The sequence below is a fragment of the Aureococcus anophagefferens genome, assembly GCF_000186865.1.
Source record: "Aureococcus anophagefferens unplaced genomic scaffold AURANscaffold_6, whole genome shotgun sequence".
Classification (NCBI taxonomy): Eukaryota; class Pelagophyceae; order Pelagomonadales; family Pelagomonadaceae; genus Aureococcus; species Aureococcus anophagefferens.
This window is the reverse complement of record NW_008705566.1, coordinates 2,297,065-2,312,090: the sequence shown is the minus strand read 5'-3', so window position 1 is coordinate 2,312,090 and position 15,026 is coordinate 2,297,065. Positions and strand designations below refer to the sequence as shown.

Sequence of the window (15,026 nt, the reverse complement as noted above, 5' to 3'; positions counted from 1 at the left end):
GTTGTGCACGATGCGCTCGTCGCCGCCCGCCCCATACTCTTCAGGGCCGCGAGTCTGGAGGTAGCCCTGCTGCCATTTAGCCACGAAGCCGTGATCTTTGAGCGCGTCGACCGCGTGTTTTTGGAAAAAGTCATCCGCCATCCAGTTCTTGTGGTCTTGTAGTTTACCGTAGATTTCCGCTTCAGGATCCGAGTACCGACCCCGATATCCCATGTGCAGCAGCTGGCTCCCGTGCGCCTTGCTCATGTCCGACAGATTGTCGCCAATCTCGTATTCGACATACGTTTTCACCAGCGACGGATGAACTTCGAACTCATGGAGAATACAGGCGACAGCCTTCGGGATCGCCTCCATGGCCTTGACATACACCGTGGCGCGCACCTTCGCCGCGGCAGACGCGTCGATGAGCTCGACCGAGGCCGGATCGACGCGCAGCCCGAAGAAAGCGAACGCGCGGAGGACGTACTCGAGCTCGAGCTCCGCCCCCGGGAGCTCAAGCGCGCCGTCGACGTGCTCGTACCACGCCTTGATCGCCGGGGCCACGGCCTCGTCCCACTTGTCGCCCAGCGCGGCGCCGGGATTCAAATCGATGGTCTTGTCGCCCGCGTCGTCGCCCGACCAGCGCGCGATCATCGCGCCGATGACGGTTTCACCGGCGGGGTCGCGGCGCGCTACATCCGCGCGTGTCACGCTGAATTCGCTGTTCGTCTGCCCCTCGAGTCGCACGCGGATCATGCACGTGGGGGTGGGGTCTTTTAGGTTGAATGCATGTTTACCGTATGTTTCCCCACTGGCGGACTCGCCCTACCCGCGCCATTCTCCGCGCACCCACGATAAGCAGCTACGACGGCCGCGGGTCCAGTCCAGGCAGCTGCAGGAGCGCGGCGCGTGCGCACGCGGCGCGCGCTTCCGAAGTCCGCCCGCAAATACTACAAGTTCCTCTCTCGTCCGACCAGCGATGCGCGCGCCAACGAAGCTGAGCTGCGTGTGGAATGCTTACTCACAGTGGCGAACGGGTTACGGGCGAGGCCGCGTTAGAACGCGGGCGCGTCGTCGAAGCTGAGGCCCGGGTCGTCGTAGAAGACGCCCGCCTCGAAGGTGCCGTCCTTCTCGCTGCCCTGGGACGCCGTGCGGGGCCGCTTCGGCTCGATCTTGTCGACGAGGAGCGAGGCGCTGTAGAGCGCGTCGAAGGACGAGAAGCGCGGGAGCGCGCCGTCGCCGCGGTCCGCGCCGAGCGCCTCGTGGGGCGGGCCCTCGCCTTCCTCCCCCTCGCGCCGTCGTTTCGTCGTCGACAGGGGCAGGTGGCCCCACTGGGCCGACGTCGACCGCGCCATGCGGAGCGCCTCCGCGGAGGGCCCCGCGATCGCGCCGCCGCCCGTCCACGACCCGCGGTCGCCGCCGCCGCGCGCGCCGTCGCCCCCGAAGGCCAGGGGCTTGGACGCGCCGCCCTTGGGCCCCGGGTTCGGCTTGCGCCGCGCGTCGCCCGGCGGCGCGTCGCTCCCCCGGGGCTCGTCGCGGAGCGGCGCGCCGCCGTCGTCGTCCTCCCAGCGGATCTGCGCCGCGTCGCCGAGCAGCTCGTCGATCTTGCCGCCGCGGCGGTACCACTCGGGCACGGCGGGCGGCGGCGCGGGCCGTGACCGGGCGCCCTCGGGTGGCGGCCGGCTCGGGTCGTCGTCGAAGATGCGGCGCGCCATCTCGTTGACCTTCGTCGATGACCCGGAATGCGACGCGCCGCCGGGCAGCGACAGGGGGCTCAGGAACTTGAAGAGGCCCTGGGCCACGTCCGCGGCGCCCGCGCGGCCGTTCGCCGCGACGGCCGGGGGCAGGAAGCGCCGCAGGGCCGGCGGGACCGCGATGGCCTGGCCGCCGCGCTCGCCGTCGTCGTCGAAGTCGAAGCCCGACCGGCCCGCGGCGCCGAAGCCGCCGGGGCGCGCGCTCCGGCCCGCCGCGGACCCGCCGCCGCCGCTGGGGGCGGCGCGGTCCTTCTCCAGCTTCTGGAAGTACTTTTGCGCGTGCGACCGGACCTGCACCGTCGTCCGCGAGCCGACGACGTCCGCGACCTTGGTCCACTTCTTCCCGAAGAGCTCCAGCCCGTGCAGGAACCGCGTGTGCTCCTCGTCCGTCCACCGCCCGGTCTTCTCGCCGCTGCTCGACGCCTGCTGGGGGGCGTCCTCGGGCGGCTCCTCCATTGCGTTCTTATCGCTTACGGCGCGCAGGCGGCGCGTCTTTTTTCGTCGAAAACTTTGCGCGTTCCGTCTTCCACAATCGGCGCTCGATTTCGTGAATCGCGCGGGGCACGGAAAGCGGGGCCGTCGGAGTTACAGGCCGCTATTCGCGATGCCCATAGCTTGTCAGTAGTACGTGTACCTCGGCCGTCCGGACTGCAAGCCCGGCCGGGGCTCCGTTGGGACCCCCGGCTCTTGGAGGCGTTCTTGGAGCCTCAGGTTTTGCGTTCTGTTGCAAGAGTCCTACAACTCTGGAACGGCAACAACATTCGAGTCTGTCGGCCGCCCGGGCCTTGCGACACCCGGCATGTGCAGCGCTCGCCGCTTCCAAAACGTCGTCGCTGGCGAGCAAGCGAGCTGCCCAACGAGGTCTCGGCTCGCCGTAGCCCCCAGCGACAGCCACACCTCCTTCGGGTGCGGCTGCGGGCGGCCCGCAGCGCGTTCGCCGGGCGGCGTGCGCCGCGCGAAGTTCGCGCGCCGTGCGTAAACATGCTATGTTGAACCATGTTGCAGCTCTCCATGCGATACGCCTTGCGATTCTTCTCCAAACCAGCGCAGTGCTGCCACGGCGTCGTCCGGCTGCAACGCACAATGGCCGAGCTCGAGGAGCACAAGCACGCGATGACGGAAGCGCGGAGCGGCGTGCTCGAGGCGTTGAGCGACGACGTGCTCCGCGAACTCTGCTGCTACCTCCCGGGCCGCGACCTCGCCTCAGCGGGCATGTGCAGCCGGGGCTTCGAGTCCCGCGTCGGAAACTGCGCGCACCTCTGGCGCGAGCTCTGCGTGTCGCTGCTCGGCGAGGCGCGCGTCGCGCTGCACAAGGACGCCTGGCGCGAGGCCGAGGCGACGGCGGCGTTCTACCGCCGCCTCTTCGACGCGGCGCTGAAATGCGCGGCGTTCCGCTACGAGACGGACCTGCGCCAGACCTGCGCCGTCACGCCCATCGGCGGCGCGGCGGCGCGGCCGGCGGCCGAGGCCGACCGGTCGCTCGCGCTGCTCGTGTGCTCCACCGGCCACACGGCCGTCGCGCTCGGCGGCGTCGTGCTGCAGGTCGGCGGCTGGCGCCGGCCGGCGTCCTGTTGACGATTTTTGAGAGCTTTTGAAAACAAATCGTGACCGACGCACTTCGTAGGCGCCAGCAGGACGAGCGCGGCTGGTGCCACGTGACGACCGTGCGCCTCGCGCCGGGGCCCGTCGCCGTCTTCTCGCCCGACCAGGAGGCGCCCGACGGCTTCCCGGGCCGCCGCCTGCGCCACGCGAGCTGCGTCGTGACGCCGCCCCGGGGCTTGTTCCCCGCGAACGTCGACAAGTGCGCGCTCGTCCTCGGCGGCTACTGCGACGTCACGCGCCAGCCGTCGGGGGGCGGGCTGCGGACGCTCTGGTTCCTCGCGCTCGGCGCGCCGGACGGGAGCCGCGTCGTCTGGCGCCGCGTCGAGGCGCTGGGCCCCGCGCCCGCGGGCATCTGGCACCACGCGTGCGACGCCTTCGACAAGGGCTCCAAGGTCGTCGTCTTCGGCGGCGACGTGCCGCCGTCGGACCCGGAGTTCCGCGAGGACCGGAGACACTGCGCCTTCGTCTACGTCCTCGACCTCGCGGCGTCGCCGCCGACCTGGACGCGGCGCGCGACGTCCGGCGACGTGCCGACGTGGCGGTCGCTGCACGTCGCCTGCAGCCACGCGGCGCTCGCCGACGGCTCGGAGCGCCTCGCGGTCCTGGGCGGCACGGAGGAGCACACGGCGGTGTTTACGAGTGGGCCGCCCGTGCCGGAGATGGCCGCGCACTGTTTGGACCTACGGTGGTTCGTCTGGCGCCGCGGCCCCTCGCTGCTGAAGGGCGAGCACATTCAAGCCGCGCGGCTGCGCTTCGGCGCGGAGCGCTACGGGCTCCACCTGCTCGTCTACGGCGGCCACGACGACGGCGGCTGCGTGCCGCGCGCGGAGCGCGTGCTCAAGCTGAACCTCCGCACGCTCGAGTGGGGCGCCGTGGCCGAGGTCGGCAGCCCCGCGTCCTTCCCGAACGTCGCCGCCGCCGCGCTCGCGGGCGGCGTCGTCGTCGGCGGCGTGACGATGCACCGCTTCGGCGGCATCCGGCCCGTGCCCAAGCTCGACTTCCTGGCCCTCGTCGACCCGAAGGCGGCGGGCGGCGCGGGCGAGCCGCCGGCCGCGCCGACGGCCGACGGCGACGACTCGGACGACGACATGGTCCGCATCAGCGTCAACGACCCGGCGACGGGCGCGGCGCGGTCCGTCGTGCTCCCGGCGTCGTTCGTCGCGCACCTCGTCCGCGAGGGCCGGCTCTCGCTCGCGGACGACTCCGACGACTCCGACGGCGGCGGCCTCGACGACGACGAGCTCGACGAGCTCGACGGCGGCGACCTCGACGACGTCGACGGCGGCGAGAGCGACGGCGAGGCCGACGACGGCCTGGACGACGACGTCGACGGCGGCCTGGACGACGACGACGACGCGGAAGACGCCGCCGGCGGTTTCGACGACGACGGCGCGGACGGCCTCGACGACGACGACGACGACGGCACGTCGTCGCCAGGCGTCGAGAGCGCCTAAGTCCTGTTTGTACGTGTCGCAGCCGTCCGCGGCGGGACGTGCGGGGACCCCGGGCCGGCCGGCGCCCGGCGCGGCGGCGAGCTCGAGCAGGCTTCGAGCGGCGCCGCAGATCAGACTGGATCGTCTTCCCAGCAAAATCCCTCATTGCAGCATTCTGCTCGACGCGCGCTGCAACCGCGCTTCGCAAGACACAGAGCAAACAAAAGCAATGCCGGTCGTGCGCCTCTTGTTCGCCGTCGCCGCGCTCGGCGGCGCCGGCGTCGCGTTCCTCTCGCAGCCGACGGTGAAGGCGAAGATGGTCATGGGCCTGGGCCGCTTCTTCCGCGACGTCGCGCGCGCCAAGGCGCGGCGGCGGCGCTACGGCAACCGCTACGCGCTCATGCCCATGATGTTCAACATGGAGGCACCCGTGCCCCTCGCGGAGGCGGAGAACGACGCGACGGTGACGTGGTCCGAGCTCGAGGACGCGACCGGCCTCGACGGCGCGCCGCACTACCTGTCCATCAAAGGCCGCGTCTACGACGTGTCGGCGTCGGCGGCCACGTTCTACGGCGTGGGCAAGAGCTACCACGCCTTCGTGGGCACGGACGCGTCGCGCGCGTTCGCGCTCGGCTGCACCGAGCCCGAGTGCGTCAGCGACGACTTGACGGGCCTCAGCGAGTCGGAGCTCCGCGAGATCGACCGGTGGACGGAGATGTACGACACGCACGACAAGTACCACTACGTCGGAAAGCTAGTCGAGGACCCCGTCGACGCCGTCCTAGAACGAGCGTACGCGGAGGCGTAACGGCCCGTCTTTGTAAACCTAGGCGGGCGCGAGGTCCAGGTCCCGGAGCTTGCGGACCTCCTGGACGTCGACCTGGAGCCGGAAGGCGAGCTTCGTCGCCGTGGGCTCGTCGTTCGCGGCCACGGCCAGGAGGCGCGTGAACCGGCCCGCCGCGGCGTCGTAGGACGCGATCGCGTCCCGCAGGCGCCCCGCGAGCCCCTCGGCCGTCGCGCTGCCGGCGAGGGCGTCGGCGACGTAGGCGTCGACCAAAGCGCAGAACCGCGCGGCCGCGTCGAGCGTCGCGTCGAGGTGCGCCGCGACGGCGCCGCCGCCGAGCGCGGAGTCGCCGCCCGCGCGCGGCAGCAGCAACACGTCCGCGAAGACGGCGTCCAGATAGCGCTCGTGGGCGCCGCGGACGTCGTCGAGGTTCTTCGCGCCCCGGACGGCGGCGACGAGGCCGGCCCACGCGGCGCCGAACTCGTCCGCGCAGTGCGCCGCGACCGTCGCGCAGAGCGCCGCCATCTCGTGGCGCTTGAGGCCCGCGTCGTGGAGCGCCTTGCGCGCGGGGCCCGACAGCGACTTGCGCCCCCGCTTCGACGCGGTCACCAAACTCCGCCAGCAGCCGCTCAGCAGCAGCTCGACGCGCTTCCGCCGCGCGAGCGAGCGGTGCGCCGTGCCGTAGGCCGCTAAAGCCGCCGGATCGAGGACCGCGTCCAGCGGCGGCGTCGCGTCGTAGGATAGACCGAAGCCGACGCCCGTGTCGCCGTCGGCGTCGACGACGTCGACGCGGAGCCGCTCGAGCGCCGCGGGCGCGAGCCGCTCCGCGTTCGACGACCGCAGGGCCGCCTCGAAGGCCGCGACGGCGTCGCGCGATCCCCCGAAGGCCGATGGGCCGTTCCGACCTAGACGCGAGACCTCGCCGACGAGGCGCCCCGCGAAGTCGCCCTGCGTCAATAGCACGCAGCAGCGCAGCGCCAGCAGGTGGTCCAGCAGCCCGAAGGTGTCCGTCAGCGACGACAGGAGGCGCCGGTTCACGCGGTCGTAGGCCGCGGCGACGACGTCCGCGAGCGCGCCGCGGTCCTCCGCGTCCGCGGCGGGCGCCGCGCGGAACGCCTCGGCCCAGACCTTGCCGTCGACGCCGGCCCCGGCGAGCATGGGCCCGTCGTCGCCGCAGCAGCGCCGCAGGAAGTTGATGGACTTGCCGACGACGAGGATCTTCTCCGCGGTCTCCGCGGTGACGAACGACGGGATCACGGTCCGCCGGAGCACGTAGCGCTCGCGCCAGAAGTCGCTGCCGGCCAGGACCTCGTCGGCGCCGTCGTCGCGCGGCGCCTCGGCGACGAAGAACTCGCACGCCGCGTCCGGCAGGAGCTGGCCCGAGCCGATCCACCGCCGCGTCGCCGCGAGGATCGGCGCCGCGGCCTTGGCCGACAGCGTCCCGACCAACGTGGCGACGTCGCCGTCGCCGTGGCGCCCGAGCTGCAGCAAGCAGCTCACGAGCGCCCCGCCGCGCGCCGCCTCCGCCGAGCACGCGTCCGCGACGTTCGCGAGCGTCTTCAGCCGCTCGAGCGGTTCCACGAGCCACACGAGCAGCCGCCGCAGCGACGACCCGTCGCCCGCGTCCTCGGGCGCGGGGCCGCGGCCCTTGAGCTGGGCCTCGAGGACGGCCAGGAGGCGGTAGTAGTCCGCGAGCTCGTCGGCGAAGGCCGCGCGGAGCGCCGCGACGCACTGGCCGCGGGCGTCGGTCCGCTCCGCGAACGCGCGGCAGCGCTCGTAGAGCCAGCCGACCTCGCAGAGCTCGCGGACGCCGTCGAGCGTCGAGAGCTTGCGCGCGAGGTCCCGCGACGCCGCGTAGGTCTCGCGCCGCGGCTCCTTGCGCACGTAGCGGCCCTCGATGCCCTGCAAGGCGTAGAGCGCGTCTCGTAATAACAAGGTCTCGTCGCCCGCGACGCCCAGGCCCGTGCCCCGGGGCGGCGGGCCGCGGCGGCCGGGGAGGCGCGGCGGCGACGGCGGCCGCTCCGGCGCGACGCCGTCGATCTTCGCGTGCGGCTTCGACGCGTCGTCGAGCACGCCCGCGGCGCGCGAGAAGCCGCCGGATACCGTCGCGAGGCGCGACGCGCCGCCGCCGCCCCGCGGGCCGAAGCGCGCGAGGGACCCGAGCAGCTCGACGACGCGCGCGCCGCCGCCGGCGGAGAGCGCCGACGCGCCCGCGACCGCGACCGCGGCCTCCTCGAAGGCGACGCCCGCGCCGGCGCCCCGCGCGGCCTCGACGCGGTGCCGCAGGCGCGCGCGGTCGCCGAAGCCGTCGCCGGCCGCGTCGAGGCCCTCGCGCGCCCGCAGGCGCGTCGTCGACGACGACGTCGCCAGCGTCGACCCGAGCACGCGCAGGCAGAGCGCCACGGCGGCCGTCGGCGCCTCGGCGACGCCGATGATGGACGACGCGAGGCGCTTCATGTCGTGGACGACCTCGGCGTCCGGGCGGAGCTCAGCGGCCAGGTCGGCCATGTCTCTCATGATGCGCGCGTGCTTAGTGGACACTCGGCGCCATAGCTGAGCTCGCGATTTGAAGAGCGCATGTTGAAGGCACGTTGCCTACGCCGTCGCGATCCCCGGGTGCGCACCTCGCCGGCCTTACACGTCCGCGTCGGCGTCGAAGACGAAGTCGGCCGTGGCGTCGCCGGCGACGTTGGCCTTCTGGTACTCGGCGACGCGCTTCTCGAAGAAGTTCGTCTTGCCCTGCATGGAGATGAGCTCCATGAAGTCGAAGGGGTTCGCCGCGCCGTAGATCTTGGGGTGGCCGAGGGACGCCAGGAGCCGGTCCGCGACGAACTTGACGTAGTCCGTCATGAGCTTCGCGTTCATGCCGACGAGGCTCACGGGCAGCGCGTCCGTCACGAAGTCCACCTCGGTGTCGACGGCCTCGCTGATGATCGCCGTCGCCTCGGCGTCGCTCAGGCGCAGGTGGCCCGGCAGGCGCGAGTAGAGCGCGCACGCGAAGTCGCAGTGGAGGCCCTCGTCGCGCGAGATGAGCTCGTTCGCGAAGCCGAGGCCCGGCAGGATGCCGCGCTTCCGCAGCCAGAAGATGGCGCAGAAGGACCCGCTGAAGAAGACGCCCTCGACGGCGGCGAAGGCGAGCAGGCGCGCCGCGTAGGGCGCGTCCGACGCCGTCCACTTCATCGCCCAGTCCGCCTTGGCCTTGACGCAGGGCATGAGGTCGTGGGCCCGCGTCAGCGCCTCGCGCTCGCCCGGGTCCTCGACGTAGGTCTCCAACAGGAGCGAGTACATCTCCTGGTGCACGCCCTCGATGGCGCCTTGAAACGCGTAGAAGAACCGCGCCTCGGGCAGCGTCACCTCCTGCGCGAACCGCTCCACGAGGTTCTCGAGGACGATGCCGTCGGACGCGGCGAAGAAGGCGAGCACGCGGCTCAGGAAGTAGCGCTCGCCCTCGTCCAGCTGCTCCCAGTGCTGCTTGTCCTGGCCGAGGTCCACCTCCTCGGCCGTCCAGAACGACGCCTCCGCGCGCTTGTACATGGCCCAGAGCCCCGCGTCCTTGATCGGGAAGAGCGTGAAGCGGCTGCTGTCGCGCGCGCAGAACCAGGGCAGCTCCTCGCTCCGGGCCGTCCCGTTCCACGCGGAGGGCACGGCGACCTCGGCCTGTTCGTACAGTTCCTCCACGGGGGGCGCCTCGCTCAAATCGCCGTCGACGGGCAGCGTGCCGCGCTTGTCGTGGCTCCGCGACGCGCGCAGCTTCGTCGGCGGCAAGCCCCCGGCCAGGGAGGCCACCGCGAGCAAGCAGGCGCCACGATAGCTCATGCTTCTCCGAGCAGCTCGCCCCTTTGAAGTTGGCAATTTCTGTGCCTCGACGCGCGCGTGCGCGCGTGAGCTGAGCCCGTCGCACGCGCGAGGCCTCGTCGCCTGCGTAGGCCTCAGGCGGAGATGGGGGCAGAGGCGAATAATCCTGTCTTTCGGCGTGCAGTCTCGCGACGACGCGGCGCGACCGTCGCGCGTCGCGAGCGCCGCGAAGACGGGCCAACTTCCACCAACGCTCCCCTTCGATTCGAGCGACCTGCCTAAAGCGGCCCTACCTCTAGAGCTCGGGCCCCTTGCCCTTGATCGAGAGGACCTCGATCTCGAAGAAGAGGCCGCCGTTCGGCGGGATGCCCCACGCGGGGAAGCCGCGCGCGCCGTAGCCCTCCGGCGCGGGGATGTCGAGCTTGCGCGTCTCGCCCAGCGCCGCGCCGAGGAGGCCCTGGTCCCAGCCCGTGATGACGCCGCCGACGCCGGCCTGGTACGTGAACGGTTTCTGCCCCGGGTCCTTCGTGCTCCAGAACTTCTTGTCCGTCTCCTGGACGATGCCCGTGGCGTGCACCGTGACCGTGTCGCCCTTGGCGACGAGGGGCGCGCCGTCGGGCGCCGCCGCCACGGTCATCTTCTTCGTCTTCAGCCCGCTGATCTCCGTCCACTGCGCCGCGGCGAGGCTCGCCGCCCACGGCAGGAACGCCACGAACCAGGTGACGCGCATGATGGCTGTGTGCGGCTGTGTGCGGACGACAGCGCGAGGCAGCTCTTGGCGCAGCGAGAGAGCGCTCTCACGAGCACGGACGACGGCGCGAGCAGCTCTCTTGGCAAGCGAGAGAGGTTTTTGACTGCAACACTTCAACAATCAATTCAACCAACGGACCCCTCATGTCATCGGGGGCAAATTTAGTGAGGGAAACGCCCGCGCAAGAACGCAAAGGCACTCGGGTAGGGAAAGAGGGATCAGTAGGAGCCGGCCGGTTTCACGCCCGCGCCGCCGCCCTTCTTCATCATGAAGAACGCGCCGGCGCCCGCCGCGAGCACGACGACGAGGACCACCACGACGATGATGATGACCACGGCGCCGCCGTCGTCGTCGTCGCTCGACTTGGACCCCGCCGGCGTCGACAGCGTCGGCGCCGGGGAGATCGACGGCGCCGCCGTCGGGTTCGGCGTGGGCAGCGGCGTGTCGACGACAATCGCGACCGTCGAGGCGGAGATGGCCGTCGTCGACGCCGTGACGTCGATCGCCGCGGACGCGAAGCCCGTGCTCGCGTCGCCGCCCGTGGCCGCGGCCTCCGCGGTCAGCGTGCTCGAGAAAGAACCGTCCGACACGGACGTCGAGAGCGCGGTCGTCACGTCCGCGAGGATGTCGTCGCCGGCCGTCACCGCGCCCGTGGAGCCCTCGACGGACGCGTACATGTCGAAGTCGACCGTTGCCGACACCGAGAGCAGACGCCGCCGGCGGCGCACGAGGGTCGCCACGGGCTCGCCGATGCACGTCTCGTAGTCCGCCGCGCCGCCGGGGCATATCTCGTCGGACTGGATGATGCTCGCGATCGTCTTCCGGAAGGCGGTCTTCATGTCCGTCTTGGCGTTGAAGTCGTCCGGGTCGAGGCCGTTCATGACGACGGCCGACGCCACGGTCACCGACGTGTCGTACTCCGTCGGCATGGGCGACGGCTTCGGGGACGGCTTGGCCGTCTCGCCGGGCGGCAGGTTGACCGGAGCCGTCGTTGGCCTCGGCGACGGCGCCGGGATCGGCACGCCCGTCGGCGCCGCCGTCGGGTCCGGCTGCTCCTTGTAGACGCAGTGGCCGTCGTAGGACATGCCGCTGATGTAGAGGCCGTCCGTGTAGGTCTTGGCCGCGAGGTACTCGGACCACGTGAACCCGTCCGAGAGCGTGTTCGTGTCGATGTTCAGCGCGGGCAGGCTGCCGGAGATGTGGCCGTCGGGGTTGTAGTAGAAGTTGCCGTAGTTCTGCGCGTAGCCGTAGTCCATCGTGCACCGGCACGCGGTCGGGCTCGGCGACGGCGCGGGCGTCGGCGCGGGCGTGGGGGATGCGGACGGCGCAGGCGTGGGCGCCGGGGTCGGCGTCGCCGAGGGCGCGGGCGTCGGCACCGTCGAGGGCGACGGCGTCGGGGCGATGGTCGGCGAGGCCGTCGGCTCGGGGGAGCCGGACGGCACGGGCGTCGGGTCGCCCGTCGGCACGCCGGACGGCGCCGGCGACGGCGGCGTCGACGGCTGGGACGTCGGCGTCACCGTCGGCATGCTCGTGGGCACCGACGTCGGCACGCCCGTCGGGGTCTCCGAGGGCGCCGCGGACGGCGGCGTCGTCGGCACGGGCGTCGGCACGGGCGACGGGCACGGGGTCACCTTGAAGCGGCAGCACGCGTCGATGTACACGTCGCGCACGTCCAAGTTGCCGGAGTTCTTGATGTTGTCGGCGTCGGACTCGCCGCTGAGCCACGCGAGGCTCGGGCAGATCATGGACGGCGCGGACGTCGGGACCGAGGTCGGCATGCCCGTCGGGCGCGACGTCGGCGCGGACGTCGGCGGGACCGTGGGCAGGGACGAGGGCGGCGCCGTCGGGACCGAGGTCGGCACGGAGGTCGGCGGGAACGACGGGGCGAAGGACGGACTGGACGTCGGCACGCCCGTCGGCACGGACGTCGGCACGCCGGACGGGTGCTCCGTCATGTACGTGGGCTCGGACGTCGGGATGGACGAGGGCTCCGGGGACGGCGGCGTCGTCGGCATGCCCGTCGGCACCGACGTCGGGTTGGACGTGGGCTCGGACGACGGCGTGAACGTCGGGTCCGAGGTCGGGACGCCGGACGGCTCCGGCGTGTCGTAGGTCGGGTTCAGCGACGGCTCCGAGGTCGGGACGCCCGTCGGCGCGGGCGAGGGCTCCGAGGAGGGGCAGCCCGTCGGGAGTGCGGTCGGCACGGCGGTGGGCACGGACGAGGGCTCGGCGGTCGGCGTGGTCGTGGGCGCCGGCGTCGGCACGCCCGTGGGCACGGGCGTTGGCATGGCCGTCGGCGTGTTCGTGGGCGTCGATGTAGGGTTGGACGTCGGCACGGGCGTCGGCATGCCCGTGGGCGGTACCGTGGGGATGGGCGACGGCGGCGTCGTCGGCACGGGCGTCGGGCGGACCGTCGGGATCTCCGTGGGCGCCGGGCTCGGCGGCGTCGTCGGGTGCGGGCTCGGCGGCGTCGACGGCGTGCCCGAGGGCGCGCCCGTGGGCGTGCCGGACGGGAAGGGCGTCAGACTGGGCTTGGGCGTCGGCGCGGGCGTCGGGGTCGCCGTCGGCGCGGGCGTCGTCGGCTGGGGCGTCGGGGGGATCGTAGGCGACGGCGTCGGCGGCGACGTCCACGAGAGGTGGTCGAGCACGTAGGTGCAGCCGCAGATGTCGGTGATGATGGACTTGCAGTCGCCGATGGTCGGGCCGGGCGTCGGGGACGGCGTCGGCGAGACGGTGGGCGACACGGACGGGGACGGCGTCGGCGAGACCGTACGGCGCGGGCGTCGGCGGCGTCGAGGGCGACGGCGTCGGGGCGGGCGTCGGCGTCGCGGACGGCATCGGCGTCGGCGCGGGCGTCGGCGTCGCGGACGGCGCGGGCGTCGGCGGCGTCGAGGGCATCGGCGACGGCGCGGGCGACGGGGCCGGCGAGGGCGCCGGCGTCGGCACCGTCGAGGGCGCGGGCGTCGGCGCGGGCGACGGCGACACCGTGGGACCGTCGGTGGGCTTGAGCGACGGAGACACGGTGGGCGCGACCGTGGGCGAGATCGTGGGCGTGGACGTGGGCAGCGACGTCGGGATCGTCGTCGGGAGCATCGTCGGGATGTTCGTGGGGCCGCTCGTGGGCACGGACGTCGGGACGCCCGTGGGCACGGGCGTCGGGATGTTCGTGGGCGAGCTCGTCGGCGTCGACGTCGGGTCGGTCGTCGGGACGGACGTCGGCATGAAGGTCGGCACGAAGGAGATCGTCGGCAGCGGCGTCGGCGCCGACGTCGGCGTGCTCGAGGGCATCGGCGACGGGACGCCCGTCGGCGTGTGGGAGCAGGCGTTGGCGTCGTAGATGTAGCAGCACGTGGACGCGAGGGAATCGAACTCGAAGCCCAGGGCAGCCCCCGTGTAGACGTCGTCGTAGTTCGTCCCGTAGTCGTCGCACGTATTGTGCTGGTAGGCCGCCGAGAAGGTCGCCGCCTCGGCGGCGCCGACGAGGAGGGCCGCGGCGACGACGAAGGAGGGCATTGTGCACACGCCTTGGACGAGTGGAATGCAGGAGCAGTTTTGCGAGAGGCAGTTTACCCGTCTCCAGGGCAGGAAACGAAGACCGATACGAAAGGAACCACAATCCTGCCCATGAATTAAGTTTGCACTGAAGTCGGGTTCGCTCATAGATTAAGTTTCCAAGTGCCGCAACGATTCTCCGCCATCGGCGACGACGCAAACGGCGACGCGGCGCCGACGACGCCGCCGACGCCGCCGACGACGCCGCCGACGTCGGCGCGACCGCTCCCACGCGCCCGACGTTTAGGAGAAGAGCAGGTCCCCGGAGCGCGCCCGCGTCAACGGCGCGCGCGCGCGGCCGGACGCCGGCGCGCCGCCGCGGCCCCCGGGGAGGCGTCTGCCCCGGGCCGCTTCGTCGGCCTCGCGGCCCGGCGAGGCCCGGGGCGGCCGTCGCTTCCGCGGCTCTTCGACGCGGCGCGCCGGGGCTCCGCGGGTCGACGGCCGCCGCCGGCGTCTCGGCGGCGGCGGCCGCCGTCCATGTACGCGCGCCACGCCTACATGGTCGCCGAGGTCAAGGCCGGCACGGCGTCGGGCACCTTCGTCGACGACAAGAAAGCCGCCTAAGCTGCGGGTAACGTTGCCGACTTGCGCACGTTGCCCAGCAGATCCTTCCGCGCCACGTAGCCAGGTCGTCGCGCTCCGCCTCGAAGCGCGCCGCGGACCGGTCCTGGCCCGCGGCGCGCCAGGCCTTGGCCAGCCCGTCGAGGGCGCACACGGCGACGTCGCCGCCGATGCGCATCGCGGCGCCGGACGAGCCGAAGCGCGCGATCGCGAGCGGTCCGGAGCCCTCGGCCTCGCCGAGGCCGCAGTAGATCTCCGCGGCGGCGCAGGCGTACCAGCGCCGCCAGGCCTCGCAGCCGGCGGTCCCGGCGTCGTCGGACCAGGCCGCCGCGCAGTGCCAGGCGGCGGACCTCGGCCGTCGGCTCGAGCCGGCGCCGCAGGAGCGCGACGGCCTCGTCGAGGGCCGGGTGGCGCCGCGCGGGCGGCTTCGCGACGTCGTCGAGCTAGACGACGAGGTTTAGCTCGCCGAGCGACCCCCCCATCGAGGCAGCCTCACATCGCACTGGTTGCGAGTTGCAGTCGATACTCTGCCATGTTGACGCTCGGCGTGACATCACTTGGTTGACTCCGAGCTGCCTCGCCCAGGTTGGGCACGCGATGCAGCGGTTCCAGGACTTGGCGCGGCGCTCGGTCTGTGGACCATGTCGCGCCTTGGGCCCGGCTGCGAGTCGCTCGGGAAAGACCATCGGTCGATGGGGAGCAACTTAGTTCGCGTCGGGGCAGCCCGTGGACGACGAGAACGGCGGTTATCGGTGGGGGGCGACCGACGAGGGGCTCGCATTAGTGCTGAGGTCCCGTATGTGCGACCAACTTCG

General features: G+C 72.3%; 4 protein-coding genes across 4 annotated transcripts; 1 reads left to right on the top strand and 3 right to left on the bottom strand.

The window, feature by feature from the left end:
- Positions 1 to 1,979: 1,979 nt before the first annotated feature.
- AURANDRAFT_9668 (hypothetical protein) lies at positions 1,980 to 2,141 on the bottom strand (the record flags this gene model as incomplete). Its single annotated transcript, XM_009037396.1, has 1 exon — positions 1,980 to 2,141. A coding segment is annotated over one exon (162 nt), but the record flags the coding sequence as incomplete, so codon positions are not given.
- Positions 2,142 to 5,186: 3,045 nt separating this feature from the next.
- AURANDRAFT_24035 (hypothetical protein) lies at positions 5,187 to 5,576 on the top strand (the record flags this gene model as incomplete). The annotated part of the gene is made up of 1 exon (XM_009037485.1): positions 5,187 to 5,576. One exon carries the CDS (start codon positions 5,187 to 5,189, stop codon positions 5,574 to 5,576), a length of 390 nt encoding a protein of 129 aa, XP_009035733.1.
- Positions 5,577 to 8,171: 2,595 nt separating this feature from the next.
- RRS2 (hypothetical protein) lies at positions 8,172 to 9,379 on the bottom strand (the record flags this gene model as incomplete). Its single annotated transcript, XM_009037395.1, has 1 exon — positions 8,172 to 9,379. One exon carries the CDS (start codon positions 9,366 to 9,368, stop codon positions 8,187 to 8,189), a length of 1,182 nt encoding a protein of 393 aa, XP_009035643.1.
- A 263-nt stretch (positions 9,380 to 9,642) lies between these two features.
- AURANDRAFT_24163 (hypothetical protein) lies at positions 9,643 to 9,984 on the bottom strand (the record flags this gene model as incomplete). The annotated part of the gene is made up of 1 exon (XM_009037394.1): positions 9,643 to 9,984. The coding sequence occupies one exon, from the start codon at positions 9,982 to 9,984 to the stop codon at positions 9,643 to 9,645; it is 342 nt and encodes a 113-aa protein (XP_009035642.1).
- Between the last annotated feature and the right edge of the window lie 5,042 nt (positions 9,985 to 15,026).